The following is a 14,863-nucleotide window of genomic DNA, read 5'->3' as shown; positions in this document are numbered from 1 at the left end:
CCTTTCTAATGAAAAAATAACTTGAAAACAAGTTGAATTTATGAGTTTTATCAATATTATTAATAAAATTTACCCAAAAAATTTCATTTTTCACTTGAATTTTCAACGCTTAAATCATGCTTTACGTCCTAAAAATGGTCTTTCAACACTTAAAAGGTTTCAAAACATAACCAAATCATAAATAAGATGGCTCTAATTGACGCCACAACAGTCATAGCATGGGTTTTTTTTATGCATGAGATGTATGTTTAATTAATTTGTTTGCATAAATTCTTATTGCTTTATTGATTTTAACATTTTTTTTATTTAGACTCTGTACATAAATCTATAATATAAACACGTAAAATTTCATATAGACTCACCATATATTTACACTATGAATCCATATGAACCTTATATTGATATAATTATTATATTAAATAGATATTGAGATATTTATATACTTTAAATTTTAAAATTCACCTATTTTCATATTTTCTGAACGCATACTATAAATAAAAATTCAGTTATTTTAATTATTTTAGTTATCACATTAAATATAACAGAACCAATATTTTTTAAAAATCACTAATCAATAATCAAACAAAACGAAATATAAATGGTACCAAAATAATCAAATTTTTATTAGTCCAATTTAGTTATTCAATTATAATTAATATAATGTATTTCTATTGATTGAGTGTATAAATAATATGGTGTATTTCTATTTATTAAGTATATAAATACTCTGTTACGGATAAATTTTTTTCTAAATTTATCGCAGAATAAAAATATAAACTCATCGAGTTTATCTAAACTTTCAATGATTAAAGTTTGATTTTTTTTTTTAATTTAAGTGAAATTCAACATTTTGCATTTGAAAAAAATATCAATAAATTTAAATTTATTTATTTAGAAAATAAGCTCATTAGCTCACAAATGACTGGATTAATTCACAACTCTAAACCTTCGTTTATTTATAAAAAATAATTTATATTTAGAAAATATTTTTTTCTGTAATATTTTCTAAACCAGATAATTTATTTTTTATTATTTAATTTTAATTTTAAAAATAAAATTTATTATAAAAAATTTTATTAATATGTGAAAGTATGGAAATGACTTTTTTAATGACTTTTCTTTTTTATAAAAAAGTCATTTTCTTTAAAATAATTTAATTTTTTATTTAATTAAAAAAATATTGTTGGTTGATTAAAATTTTGAGTGTTTTAATACTGAAAGTATAGAAAAATATTTTTTCGTGAAATAAATAAAATCTAATAATTTTAAATTAAAAATAAAAAATTTAAAATTAAATAATTTTAATTAAGTGAGCATAAAACAACTTATAAACTTGAGTTTAATCTATTTATTAAATTAGTCTAAAACTTAAATTTAAACTTAATTTATTTAGAAAATAAATCCAGTTAAACTTTTATCTCAAAAATCTTACAGCGACTTGGTTGATTTAATACTGTACAGTTTAATTAGCGGTATAAAAAAAAACAAAAACAAAAAATCAAACGACGTCGTTATTCGGTACCTTGTCTCGAGCTCATCTCGTTTCTCACTCTTCCATGGCAGGCATGGCATCTTTCCGTCCAAGAAGAGAAAATAAATGAAAGAAGAAGTTAGCTGATTTTGCAGTTCTCAGTTTTAGCGAGTAAAGCAAATATGAGACCTCACAAGAATTCAACTTTCAGCCGGAGACCTCCCATTCTCCACCTTCTCTTCCTCGCCGCTCTTTTCTCTATCCTCGTTTTCGCTATCCAATCCTCCCTCTTCTCAGGTGTGTGTGTGTGTGTCTTTATGTTTTTTTTTTTGTTTTTTTTTATTTTTATTTCTTCTTTCCTTTATAATTCCCGTAAATCCTACCATTTCACCTTCGCTTTCTTTGATTTTGCAGGTGATCCAAAATCAGATCTCAGCAAAGAAGAAATCCAGGCTTTATCCGATTTCCAGTCCTCTGTTCAGCAATGCGTGGTTAGCATTTCAATGCATTCCCAATTTTACTAAATATTGTCTTAGATCTACATCTCTGTTACTCCTTTGCCAATTTTTGATTGAGAATCCATTTTTATGTGTTGATATGATATTTCCATGGTTCTGATCTTCTTCAATTTAGTGTGTGTCTGTGTGGGAGATTGAATATTGAACTATTTAAGTATCTAAATTTGGGTGTGATCTTGGGGAATGCGTCTTGTTGATAGTGTAATAATGTAGTTGTTATGCGTGTCTTCTGTCAATTATGTGCTAAGAGCTTGAAGCCAAAATGCAGGCAAATAGAGGGCTTGGTCTGACGGCACATATTGTTGACATTTGCAAATTGACCCTTAAGTTTCCTGAAGGCACTAACAGCACTTGGGTCTGTCTTTCTCTCTTTCTGTATCTCTTTTGGCATATCTTACAAATGCCAGTTTTTCCTTCTAAAATTTAACGCTGCTACTTGCTGATTATTCTCTTTTTAATCTCAGTACAATGATCAATTCAAAATTTATGAACCATTGGAGTACCATTACGATGTTTGTGATGCAATTCTATTGTGGGAACAGGTTGGTGCCTGATATTAATTCATTTCATTAAGTTGTTATCTTTGTGGATATATTGCATTCTGATGTTTTTAAAAATGCAGTATCGTAACATGACTACAGTGCTGACAAGAGAATACCTTGATGCTCGACCAGATGGGTGGTTAGAGTATGCAGCAAAAAGAATAGCTCAATTGTATGATATTTATTGCATTCCTTTTGAAATTCATTATTTTGCCTTTTTCAAATTCTGTGACTGGGTTACTTTCGAATGAGAGGAAACTTATATGAATTTTATTTTGGTGTAGGGGATCTGATAAATGCTACAACAAGACTCTCTGTGAGGAACATCTTAATTTGATTCTACCAGCTAAACCCCCTTTCCATCCCCGGCAATTTCACACTTGTGCTGTTGTTGGTAACTCAGGAGATCTCCTAAAGACTGAGTTTGGAGAAGATATTGATGGTCATGACGCTGTTATACGAGACAATGAAGCTCCAGTTAATGAGGTAAACTGGCAAGACTAGAGCCAGAACATCCAAACCTGAATATGAATGTTTGCTTTTTCTGTTTACTCACAACACTGTCCACTGCCCCCATTCCATTTTCCCCGCTCACTATCATCTGGGTGATGACAACGCCAGCCAAATATATTTTGTTGACCTTTCATTAGATATTTTAATTGCAATTGTAATTTAGTGGAGATTTCATCATTTTCATCTTTTAGATGTTTTGTTGTCAACTGCATTATTGTCTTCTCTACTTCTTTCTTTTGGTAGGTGTAGCGACGAAATTTATTGTCACTGCTCATCTTGGCTTTTCATTTTATTATGTAGAAATATGCCAAGCATGTTGGCCTAAAGAGAGATTTCCGCCTAGTAGTTCGTGGTGCTGCTCGTAACATGGTTAAGATTCTCAATGGATCTAGTATGTCTCTCAAAACTGCAACTGTTAGTACCAGTTTTTAGTAACAAACATCTGCCAGGCGTGGTTTAATTATGTTTCTTTCACATTTTTTAAACTTCCAAAAGAAATTTGTGATTGCATTGATTTTGTGGCACAATGTTGCCACAGTAGCTGCGGTAGTCTTTCTGTCTATTGTTATTTATTATTTTAATTTCCTGTACATTGTGGGATAGTAATTACCTGATAGCTTCTATATTAACGGCAATCAAATGTGAGCTCTGTCCATTGGCATGGTTATGCTTCTAATAAATCTCAGATGAAAACCTTTTGTTTTTTAATTTTTCAAATGCAGTCTTAGAACAGAAGAATCTGGGTGAGACTCATGAATTATAATGATCCACGTCAGCACAGTATTTTTTAAGAACGCAGACTTGAGCCTTTCCTTGCTTACTAGTTACTAAGGATAGAATAGGAGGGCTTTCTGTTCTTTTCATTTGGAAAAACAGGCCCATAGAGAGAGAGGGAGGGTGGGGGGATGGTTCACTTCTGGTTTTATTTTGTTTTAAGTAGGACAGTAAAACAATATACTACGAGTGAACCAATCTCGTCTGATTGCCACTTAGCTCTTCACCTATCTGGTTGTTCTCTGATTTTGTGTTGCCTACTTAACAAAGATGCATAGATGTTCTGTTTTTATTCTATGAGTTCAGAAGGCAACGCTGATCGGCCTTTTCTGCTGCAGCTGATGAAGTACTTATAATCAAAAGTGTGACCCACAGAGACTTTAATGCTATGATAAAGGTAATTGTTGCATCTCAAAGCTGACTTTGGCTTTTCTGTAGAAGTAGATGGTAAAGTGAAGGAAAACTGTTAATTACTAAGTTAGCTATCATGCTGGATTGCCTGAATAATGATTGGTATAATCATCTATTAGATCATATTCATGGCCATCAGAAACTTTGGAGTGGTTCCCTCCACTCCATCCAATAGATATCAACTTTGCTGCCTTTCATTTACAACTTTCTTGAGTTTGTTTAGTACCCTGGCCAAGGAAATTATTATATTTTTAAGTCTGATTGTATAATCAAAGCTTTCCTTGGCTGCATTGATCACATCTTGTCACATTTGTCTTGCAGAGAATTCCAAATCCTGTTTACCTCTTCCAAGGTATTGTGCTACGCAGAGGTGCTAAGGGAACTGGAATGAAATCTATTGAACTAGCACTTTCAATGTGTGACATTGTTGACACATATGGATTCACTGTTGATCCTGGCTATACTGAATGGTAAACTAATTCTCAAGTCCTTGATTTAGTTTTGTTGCTTAGTTCTTACTCATTATTTTACTGAGGTTCTTGTAGTTGTTCCTAAATATAACGTTCATAATTAAGCCATAAGTTCTATATTTCGCCTCTTGTTACATTTGATGTTTTCCACTGGTCAGAAAACAACAATTAGAATTTGTTAAACATTAGGTATTTGAAATTTTTATGGGACTATTTTTTTTCTTTTTCCTGCTTGTTCCTCACTATATACACGCCAAATTAGTGGATATTTCTTCATCTCTGATGCTATATAATTTCTGTAGTTGTCAACCTCTGTGATTAGCTTCAGTTTTTCTTTTATGCTTACCTGGGACATTTAATGCTGCCTTTGGTCCTCTTCTGTCGCTAACTACTGTTGTGGTCATTTTTTATAGGACGCGGTACTTCTCTACTCCTAGGAAAGGGCACAATCCGCTTCAAGGACGTGCATATTATCAGCTCCTAGAGTGCCTTGGTGTATGACTGTATTTCTTCTTACAGCAAGTGGTTGTGCAGTGTTTGCTAACTGCTAATATAATATATCTTCATTTTGTTTTATGGTTGGTTTATAATTTCAGGTTATCAGAATTCATTCCCCCATGAGAGCCCAAAGGAAACAAGACTGGTCAGATGTCCCCAGTCGAGAAATGATAAGCAGAGCTCATGCTGCTGCCTTGCACTTAAAGAGGGGTCGTGGGCCTGGACAGTTCGGAAGTTGTAAGGTGTGGGGCAATGTGGACCCTGATAACAGTGGGCCCATCTCTGGATCTTCCGACATGAGTGATGTCAGGAAATACTCACATTACAATAGATGGGAGGTCATGCCATTTGAAAGTCTAAGAAGGGAGGCACGCGACTACTATATTCAGATGGAAAATGTCTCTCTCTACAAAATGGACGGCAATAAATTGGATGATCTGGTATGTGTGGCGCATTCCTTGAAATCCGAGGCATGAACATCAGCTTGAAGCAATAGAACTATTTTTTTTTGTGCTTCAGTTGGTGGCAAGGAGGAATATTTTTAGCATGAAACTTCCTTTGAGATGAGCCTCCTCTTGGATGATGAATATGTTAGCTTATCATTTCTGCCAGTCATTTAGTTACTCAAGTGAAGTGATTAAATATTTATAACTGTTACCAAAGATGGTCTTGAAATTAGAACCCACTGTAGCAATATATCCGTGTGCACGGAGAAATAGCATGAAATACAAACTAACAAAGAAGACAATCTGGGATTTTCAACTTCTACATAGTACATGCACAAAGGAGAAAATGTTTGTTAGTTTACTGGCTAAGTCCTTCCAGCTTCTGGAGGATTCTTCTAGGGGATGACGGATGGGCAAGGATTTGCTGATCATGGAAACTGCTATTTGAGCATTTGTGCGCTTTCTTTATATTCTGGTTCAGAGGGTTTGACATGTGTACTGCTTCATTGCATCTTAACATTCAAGGGAGATTCAAGAGCATCAAATCCCACTGGTTTGAGGGTTTGGTGGTTCAGTTTGAGCTATAATTTATTTTGTTATTATACTTTTGGAAACAGTTTAGCTTTTTGTTATCGTATATTGAAATTTTGTCATGTTATAATACTGTTATTTTGTAGTTAACGAGGAAATATTGTGGTTGAACTGTTGAAACAATATCTGAGATGTGGACATATTCTCATGCAACGAGATTTTTAGGCTCATATATAAGTCTCACAACTAGTGTTGGTATGGCTCTAGCAAAGAATCAAAATCTGAATCAAATATTCGATTCTTTGATTTTTAGGGATTGGATTCAAAACTAAACTTTGGTTTTGATTCTATTTTAAGCAATTTTGAATAATTCTTATTTATTCTTGTTCTTGTTTTAATTTCAACTTAAATCTAGACTTTTACATATAAAATTATGACATCCTTAAGCTGATTTCAAAATGCGATTAATTTTAAATTTCTAGCATCAAAATAATAATACTAATATAAAAATATGTTGCATAAATTTTTAATAAGAATATTACATTATATTCTATATCTTTCTTAATTAGATAATTTTTCATTAAAATATACATGTATAATTTTAAATTTCTAGCATCAAACAGTTTGGATACTACCATGAAACAGGTTGATCCTACTCAACTTGCCAAGTATTTTTGTAAGTAATGTCAAATCCTGCGTGCTTTTAACTCAGAATTTAGCAGAAGGTCTTCACAGGGAAAAACCTTACCCAATCTTCAGTAAATGGTAACATTCTAGGTGAATTATCGTCGTATCTAAATAATTTTTATTTACACGCACCTGAATATATATATATCCGATTAATAAAATATTAAATTACCAATAAAATATTATTAATTTAAATTTAAATATTAAATTTATCATAATTTTAATTAGTATATCATTTATTTATTAATCAAAGTATATAATAATTTCTTTCCTCAAGGAATTAGATCCCGAAAAAAAGGTAATAAGTCTTGCCGAACCAGGACAAAGACAAGGTAAATACAGACAAATCCATCTCTTGAGCAACTGACAAGGGTTATACAGATATTATTTTGAGCATGATTAAAGGTAAATATCTGAAATCTATTAAAATATCTCCAAGGTGATTGTAACCTGCTAGTGTTTCTCCATCTCTTACAATGAAACACTAACCCTTATCCAAAAAAAACACACAAATATCTTGCTTTTGCCTCTTCTATAAATTGAACACCCAGTCTCCACCCTTTGATCACCCAACACCATATCTTACTATCAAAGCATTATCAATATGCAGGCAGCTTTGAGCATTGCCCCTCCTGTTCTCCCTCTAAAATCCAAGAACTTGTCTCAGGCCACCGTTTCTCCTCCAAAGTTGGGTGCTTCTTCTGTTGCACCCCGTGGCTTTGCAATCAAAGCAGCTGCTACTGTTGCCTATGACACTGACGCATCCGCCACTGTTGATTACAGCTCTTTGATCTCGTAAGTCACTTTAATTTCCTCACTTCATTCAGTTTTCCTATTTGTTCATAGAACACAGAAACTGGGTTTTATCCCTATGAACACAATGTGCTCGATCTTCTTCCTCAGTGTGTTTCCAGCGGAGGCATGTGAAACCATAGGCGGAGATGCTTGTTTGGCAGACATATTTCCTGAAGCAAAGCTTGAAAGAGATGCCAGAAATGAAGCAGCTAGAACTGCTTCAGAGCCCTATGAGAGGGAGTACCTCGAGTACAACGAAGCAAAGACGTAAGATCTCAAGAACCCAAAAATGGGATCTCTCTCTCTCTTTTTATAAGAAGTTGAATATGAAATGTGCTAACTGATGATGATATTTCTGCAGGGTTTTCTGCGCAGAGGCATGCGATGATCTTGGGGGAGAGTTCTGTGAAAGAGAATATCAGAGGGGAGTCTATTAGAAGAGAGACGAATCCAAAAATAATAGAATTCTACAGAACTTTGTTTTTGTTGAATGTATATACTTGCTGCTACTGCTTGGCAGTGTAGTTAAATTGCATAATTTGCTTAATGATAATATATAGATATATTTAACTTGGGGAATTTATACTCCCAACCCAGCCTCTCTCTCTCTTGGTATTTGCAATGTTTTCTGGGTGATGTAAAGAAAAAGAAAATACTATATATTCTCATTATCATAAAAATAAACTCACTAGGTAGTTTTTTATTTTAAAACATATATTAAAATATTTTTAATATTTTAAAAAAATTATTAAATAATTATTTTTTTAATTTTAATCATTAAATATTATAAAAAATTTAAAATATTTCAATTATAAAAAAATTAATTAATAGATTTTTTAAAAATATAAAAATTAATTAATAAATTTTTTAAAATTATAAATACTAAATTATAAAATATTTAATCGTTAAAATTAATAAAATATTAATTAATATATTTTTAAAAATATTAAAAATATTTTAATATATTGTTTAAAATTAAAAATTAATCGTTGAATTTTTCTCTATTATAGAAACTAAATAATAATTTTTTTAAATAAATTCTATTTACATGAGCAAATAAAAGGAATTCAATTTTCTTTAATTTAAATTTTAAATTTTTTATTTTATTTTTTTCAATAATTTTGTCAAATAAAAGCTTCATGTTTTATTTAAAAATTAATTCATTTAATTTTTAAAGCTTCATGTTTATTTCAACATCGAAATAGAAAATTAACATAGTTATTAAATGCTCAACCTCGTGTTAAGAAATGAAAGACTTCTAAAGTCTAGGCGCATAATTAAAAAAGATAAGAGCAAAAAATAAAATTTACTAAAAACACAAAAATAAAATAAAACAGTAACAGATGTACCTCATTTAACTAATTTTATCAAAATTTTTAATCCATAAAATATTATTAAGTAATTTAAAAAGTTGATGGATAGACTTTTAATTTTGAGGAATTGATTATAAAGTAATTTAAGTTTTTTATTTTAAAAATATAAAATTTAATTTATTAATTATATTAAAATTTAAGAATTAAACTGTAATTTATCCGATAAAATTAAATAGTTTTAAAAATTAATTTAGATAAAAAAAGAAAAAATGAAATAAAAACTGCATGAGAAAAGGGATTTAAAGGAATATTAGTACTCAAAATAGAAAATTTTAAAAGGTTTGTGAGTGTATCATCCGATTTTTAAAATTTACCAACACAACTAATTTAAATTTATATCTAAAAAAATAAAACATTTTTTTTAAATTTTAATAGTATTTTTTTTTTTTGAAGTCAATAGTATTTTATATTTAAAATTTAAACTCAAATTTAAAATCAATTATTAAAAAAAAAATTGTGCCATCATATTTCACCACTGATTTAGTGTGTGTATTAATTCACGCTGCTATTAGATTATGGGAGATTGTCAAAATGGATGGAGTAATAGTATTTTTCATGAAGGAACAAATACCTTTCTCCAGTGAAGGAAATAGAGTTGGCTCTCGAGCCAGAACTTCAGCTCTTCCAGGGGATTGTCTAACAATTCAAAGTTATTGTGGCGAGACATTGCCAACTTAGCTAGTCTATCAGCACGGAAATTTGCCTCACTTAGGACGTGTTGAATTTGGACATTCCAACTGGGTATCAAGTAGTTACGGATAGCTGTCACATTGGATGCCACGCAAAACCAACCAAAGACACAATCGAACTCTCTGAGGTCCAGGGCACCGCCAAGCTAGATTTGCCTAATATGCACCTTCAGTAACTGTGAAAATCAAGAATTTAGATGTCAAAAATAATCTTTTCCTTTTTTTAAAAAAGAATAAATTTTTTACTACGAATAAATATCCCGACGTGGATTTTTTGAACTCGTAAAATTTAGAGCGGCATTTCCTCTCGTGGCTCTTGCATCTATCGAACCCAACTTCACACCCGATGCTTGAAAGAAGCCATTTTCATGGCTTAGATGGTTTCCGCCGGGCACTGCAACCAGGATCAATGAGCTCTTTCCCTGTTAATCCTCTAACGTAGGCCACTTCTTTTGCCTCCAAATGAGAGATTGATGGTGGGTGCAGTGCAGTTTTATAAGCAATAATATCTGAACCAGTTGAAGCTCTACTTCCGTCCTACGTTGACAGGAGATGAGATTCTGTATAAGAGCAGAGCAGGCGCAGTCTCTTGGCATGGTCTGGATTCTGCATTGGTTTTTTTCCTCTGATTTCCACTGGACTTAATAGACAGAGAGAAGAAAGAAAGCCCTTTTCTTTCCTTCAAGGATATTATTTTTTATATATAAGAGGGGCAATCACTGTGCGCATCGGAGAGACAGTAGTAGGCTCATTGAAGGCTTAAGGAGGAGTTTATGCATACACTATACGACTTTGAAGTTTGAAGCATAAATCAGTTCATTCATGAAATTACTATTTAGAAGAATTCCCCTTAAAAACCTTACTTCTCTGACTCTAGCAGCCTCTCAACCTTCCAATAACACCCACTTAAATCTCAAAACTTGTATCGATGCCCGAATCATCAAAACGGGTTTTGACCCAAACACTTCTCGATCCAATTACCAGGTCAGGAATCTTATTGAAAGCGGTCAGCTATCTGAAGCACGCCAATTGTTTGATCAAATGCCTCATAAGAACACTGTATCAACAAACATGATGGTTTTGGGCTACGTCAAAGAGGGCAATCTTTCTATTGCTAGACAACTTTTTGATAGCATGGTTGACCGTACTGCTGTGACGTATACTATCTTGATTGGCGGTTATTCACGTAGTGATCAGTTTAGAGAAGCATTTGAGCTCTTTGTTGACATGTATAGGGGTGATATCAGGCCTGATTATGTGACCTTTGCAACTCTTTTATCAGGGTGCAATGACCCCCAGGTGGTGAAGGAATTATTTCAACTTCATTCCCTTGTTGTTAAACTGGGACACAATTCGGCTCTTGTAGTTTGCAACTCATTGGTTGATTCTTATTGTAAAACACGTCTATCAGATTTGGCTTGTCAGTTTTTTAAGGAGATGCCTGAAAGGGATTCTGTTACTTATAATGCTTTGATAGCAGGATATGCAAAAGAAGGATTGGATGATGAAGCAATAAAGCTTTTCATGGAGATGCAAAGTTTGGGATTTGAGGCTTCGGATTTTACTTTTCAGGCGGTTTTATCTGCTGGTATTGGCTTAGAAGATGTAGCATTTGGCCAACAAGTCCATGGTTATTCAGTGAAGACCAATCTTGTGTGGAATGTGTTTGTGGCAAATGCCTTGCTTGATTTCTATTCAAAGCATGATTGTGTAAATGAAGCTAGGAAGCTTTTTTATAAGATGCCAGAGATGGATGGTGTTTCTTACAATGTGATGATCACTGCTTATGCATGGATTGGACAAGTAAAAGAATCTATCGATCTTTTCCGGGAGCTGCAGTTTACAAAATTTGATAGGACAAATTTCCCTTTTGCAACCATGTTGAGCATAGCGGCAAATACACTAGACTTGCAAATGGGTCAGCAACTTCATTCACAGGCCATTGTGACAGCAGCTGATTCAGAAGTCCTGGTAGCAAATTCTTTGGTTGACATGTATGCGAAGTGTGGAAAATCTGAGGAAGCTGAAAGGATATTCGTGAGACTGAGCAGTAGAAGCACAGTTCCATGGACCGCTCTGATCTCTGCTAATATTCAAAAAGGACTTCTTGAAGAAGGCCTCAAATTGTTCAGAGAGATGCATAGAGTCAATGTAACTGCTGACCAGGCTACTTTTGCCAGTGTCTTAAAAGCCTCAGCAAACATGGCTTCAATTTCACTGGGGAAACAGCTACACTCGTATATAATCAGATCAGGATTTATGTCTAATGTTTATGCTGGAAGTGCACTCATTGACATGTATGCCAAATGTGGATCTGTAAAAGATGCAGTTCAAACTTTTAAAGAGATGCCTGAAAGGAATGTTGTCACTTGGAATGCATTAATTTCAGCTTACGCTCAAAATGGGGATGGTGAGGCCACCCTAAGAGCATTTGGAGAGATGGTTCAGTCAGGTTATAAACCAGATTCGGTTAGTTTCCTTTGTGTTTTATCAGCTTGCAGCCACTGTGGACTGGTCGAAAAAGGATTGAAATATTTCAATTCCATGACTCAAGTATATAAACTTGTCCCAAAAAAAGAACACTATGCGTCTATAGTTGATGTGTTATGTAGGAGTGGACAATTTGACAAGGCCGAGAAGCTGATAACTCAAATGCCATTTGAACCTGATGAGATTATGTGGTCATCAGTTCTGAACTCTTGTAGGATTCATAAGAACCACGATTTAGCTAAGAGAGCAGCGCAAGAACTCTTCAACATGGAGGTGCTTAGGAATGCTGCTCCTTATGTCACCATGTCTAATATCCATGCAGCAGCAGGCCAGTGGGACAGTGTTAGGAAGGTGAAGAAGGAAATGAGGGAACGTGGACTTAAGAAGGTTCCAGCCTATAGTTGGGTTGAAATTAAGCATAAGGTCCATGTATTCTCAGCAAATGATAAGCGCCATCCGCAGATGAAGGAAATCTTACTAAAAATTGATATGTTGTCAGAGCAAATGGAAAAGGAAGGATACATGCCTGATACGAGTTGTGCACTTCACAATGTGGATGAATATGTCAAAATTGAATCGCTGAAGTATCACAGCGAACGGTTAGCAATAGCTTTTGCGCTGATCAGTACGCCAGAGGGATCACCAATCCTGGTGATGAAGAATTTGCGAGCTTGTACAGACTGCCATGCTGCAATCAAGGTGATATCAAAAATTGTTGGAAGGGAGATTACAGTTAGGGATTCAAGCAGATTTCATCATTTTAAAGGTGGGGTTTGCTCCTGTAGGGATTACTGGTAAGTCAAAAAGGCTTGAAGAAGCAAGTTTGGAATTGGAAAAGAGTTGAAAAACAAAAAAATTGAATTTTTTCATTCTCATTGATTCGAAGTGTTCTAGCTCACTTACCCCCATGGCCTTACGGCAAGAGCTCCCCGTCGACGATAGAGGAACCAACCCGCCTGCTGTGGCAGGGCGCTCTTTTTGTTTCACAATAAGACCTGAACAATTATAAAATTCTTGATTCCGATTCTATGACATGATTCAATAACAATCCAAGCTACCCGGACAAACCTATAATCAAATTGTTTGGACACCCAGAAAAAGGAAATTGGAGTCTATTCCACTAGTACAGATTTATCCTCGAATATATGCAATGAATTGAACTACATAGATTCAATATGGCACTCTTCATCACCTAACCAAAAAACCAATTACTACTCGGAAGGGCAAAACAAGAACGATGGTTCCAATCAAAATTAGTCGAAGCCCAGAAAACAAAAATTAAAAATAATCATATAATTAAGCACCAAACTCTCAAATTTTGCTTCTATTACACCAAAATTTTGGTACAATGCGAAATGCTAATGCTCAGGAAAAAACACACAAAGCAGTAAAACTAGTTCTTGTTCTTGGTCTTGTTTTTATTAACGACATCATCAGGAACAACCTTGAGCAACTTCCTATCCTTAGACTTGGCAATCTTCTTCAATGTCTTGGGATTCGTAATCTTCTGCAACTTAGTCCCAGACCTCAATATGTTTTCCTGCTTCTTCTTCTCTCTCTCCTCCCTTAACCTTCTCTTCTCCACCTTATTCCTCTTTATCTCATCCTTCAACTCGTTCATTCTCTCTCTGTAAGCTCTCTTTATCTCCTTCTCCCGCTCCCTCTCCTCAAACGTCGTGCCCTTCCTGCTTACTAGCTTCGCTGACGCCCTCTGCTTCCTCGGCTGCTTCCACTTCCGACCCGACACTCTCCCAGCTATCACGCCATCATACGTCGGATTTCCAAATACCGGCTTATCTGGATTCTCTGATGACGGTACCGCCGACCTCTTTGCGGGAGGAAGCGTGTCCCCATCGATCTCCATAGATGCATCATCATCTTCTGTTGCGACATGCGATTGAGCTTCGCGTTTCCTCTTGTAGGTTTTGCCACCGAATCCTTCATCAAGGCATCGGAAATCGATGGTGCAAGCCATGGTTTCGCTGCCGTATTGCGAAACCCTAAATCAGAAATATGTTAAGAGATGGTATTTAAATACTTGCAGGTGGTGCAGTTGCGAATCCTGTCAAGGTCTTTTCGGGTCTCGGGTATCAGATGGGTCGGTAAGTTCGGGTTCTCTGCTTTGAATTATTTGTTATTAGTTGCCCAGAGATTTTTTTAATTATAAAAATAATAAATTCATGATTTAAAAAACACACAGATTTAAAATAGAAGACTTCTTTCATAACATCTTAAAATGAAAATTAGTGTCATTCTCTAAATAACTCTTTGTTAATCTTTAATTATCAAAAATATACTTTCCCATTTATAGGATATTTTGTTTTTATGATGATACTTTATATATTATTAATTTATTAATACAACTCTATTTATATATATTTAAAAAATAAAATATATTAATTTTAAAAATCATTTAATAGCATAAATTATTTATTTTTTCATAAAAAGATGAATTAATATATTAAAAATACTAAAAATATTTATTATTTTAATTATATTAACTATAATATTTTAGGGGGAAAAAAAAAGACATATAAAGCAATGAAGGCAGAGGTTGAGATAGGGACTAAGAATAACCTCCGGCTCAAACATTTTCTAAAATATTTTAATGGATTGATTTTAATTAGTTTTGTTTTTTATTGATTTCACTAATAT

The 14,863-nt window shown here is 33.7% G+C and overlaps 4 protein-coding genes across 4 annotated transcripts; 3 read left to right on the top strand and 1 right to left on the bottom strand.

The window, feature by feature from the left end:
• The first annotated feature begins 1,500 nt into the window (after positions 1–1,500).
• Positions 1,501–6,403, top strand: LOC110614019 (sialyltransferase-like protein 1). The gene is made up of 11 exons (XM_021755466.2): positions 1,501–1,768; positions 1,886–1,962; positions 2,258–2,344; positions 2,454–2,531; positions 2,612–2,703; positions 2,816–3,017; positions 3,345–3,435; positions 4,157–4,215; positions 4,551–4,699; positions 5,113–5,194; positions 5,296–6,403. The coding sequence occupies exons 1-11, from the start codon at positions 1,654–1,656 to the stop codon at positions 5,671–5,673; spliced, it is 1,410 nt and encodes a 469-aa protein (XP_021611158.1). The 5' UTR covers positions 1,501–1,653; the 3' UTR covers positions 5,674–6,403.
• A 1,002-nt stretch (positions 6,404–7,405) lies between these two features.
• Positions 7,406–8,252, top strand: LOC122723506 (light-regulated protein, chloroplastic). The gene is made up of 3 exons (XM_043955800.1): positions 7,406–7,656; positions 7,765–7,923; positions 8,018–8,252. The coding sequence occupies exons 1-3, from the start codon at positions 7,466–7,468 to the stop codon at positions 8,091–8,093; spliced, it is 426 nt and encodes a 141-aa protein (XP_043811735.1). The 5' UTR covers positions 7,406–7,465; the 3' UTR covers positions 8,094–8,252.
• A 1,888-nt stretch (positions 8,253–10,140) lies between these two features.
• LOC110612625 (putative pentatricopeptide repeat-containing protein At2g01510) lies at positions 10,141–13,235 on the top strand. Its single transcript, XM_043956187.1, has one exon. It carries the CDS (start codon positions 10,541–10,543, stop codon positions 13,004–13,006), a length of 2,466 nt encoding a protein of 821 aa, XP_043812122.1. The 5' UTR covers positions 10,141–10,540; the 3' UTR covers positions 13,007–13,235.
• Positions 13,236–13,504: 269 nt separating this feature from the next.
• Positions 13,505–14,223, bottom strand: LOC110613029 (rRNA-processing protein CGR1). Its single transcript, XM_021753932.2, has one exon. It carries the CDS (start codon positions 14,181–14,183, stop codon positions 13,602–13,604), a length of 582 nt encoding a protein of 193 aa, XP_021609624.1. The 5' UTR covers positions 14,184–14,223; the 3' UTR covers positions 13,505–13,601.
• Positions 14,224–14,863: the final 640 nt, after the last annotated feature.

This window comes from Manihot esculenta, chromosome 4 (genome assembly GCF_001659605.2).
Source record: "Manihot esculenta cultivar AM560-2 chromosome 4, M.esculenta_v8, whole genome shotgun sequence".
Taxonomy (NCBI): domain Eukaryota; kingdom Viridiplantae; phylum Streptophyta; class Magnoliopsida; order Malpighiales; family Euphorbiaceae; genus Manihot; species Manihot esculenta.
The sequence above is the reverse complement of the archived record's forward strand: the minus strand, read 5'-3'. Positions and strand labels throughout refer to the sequence as shown.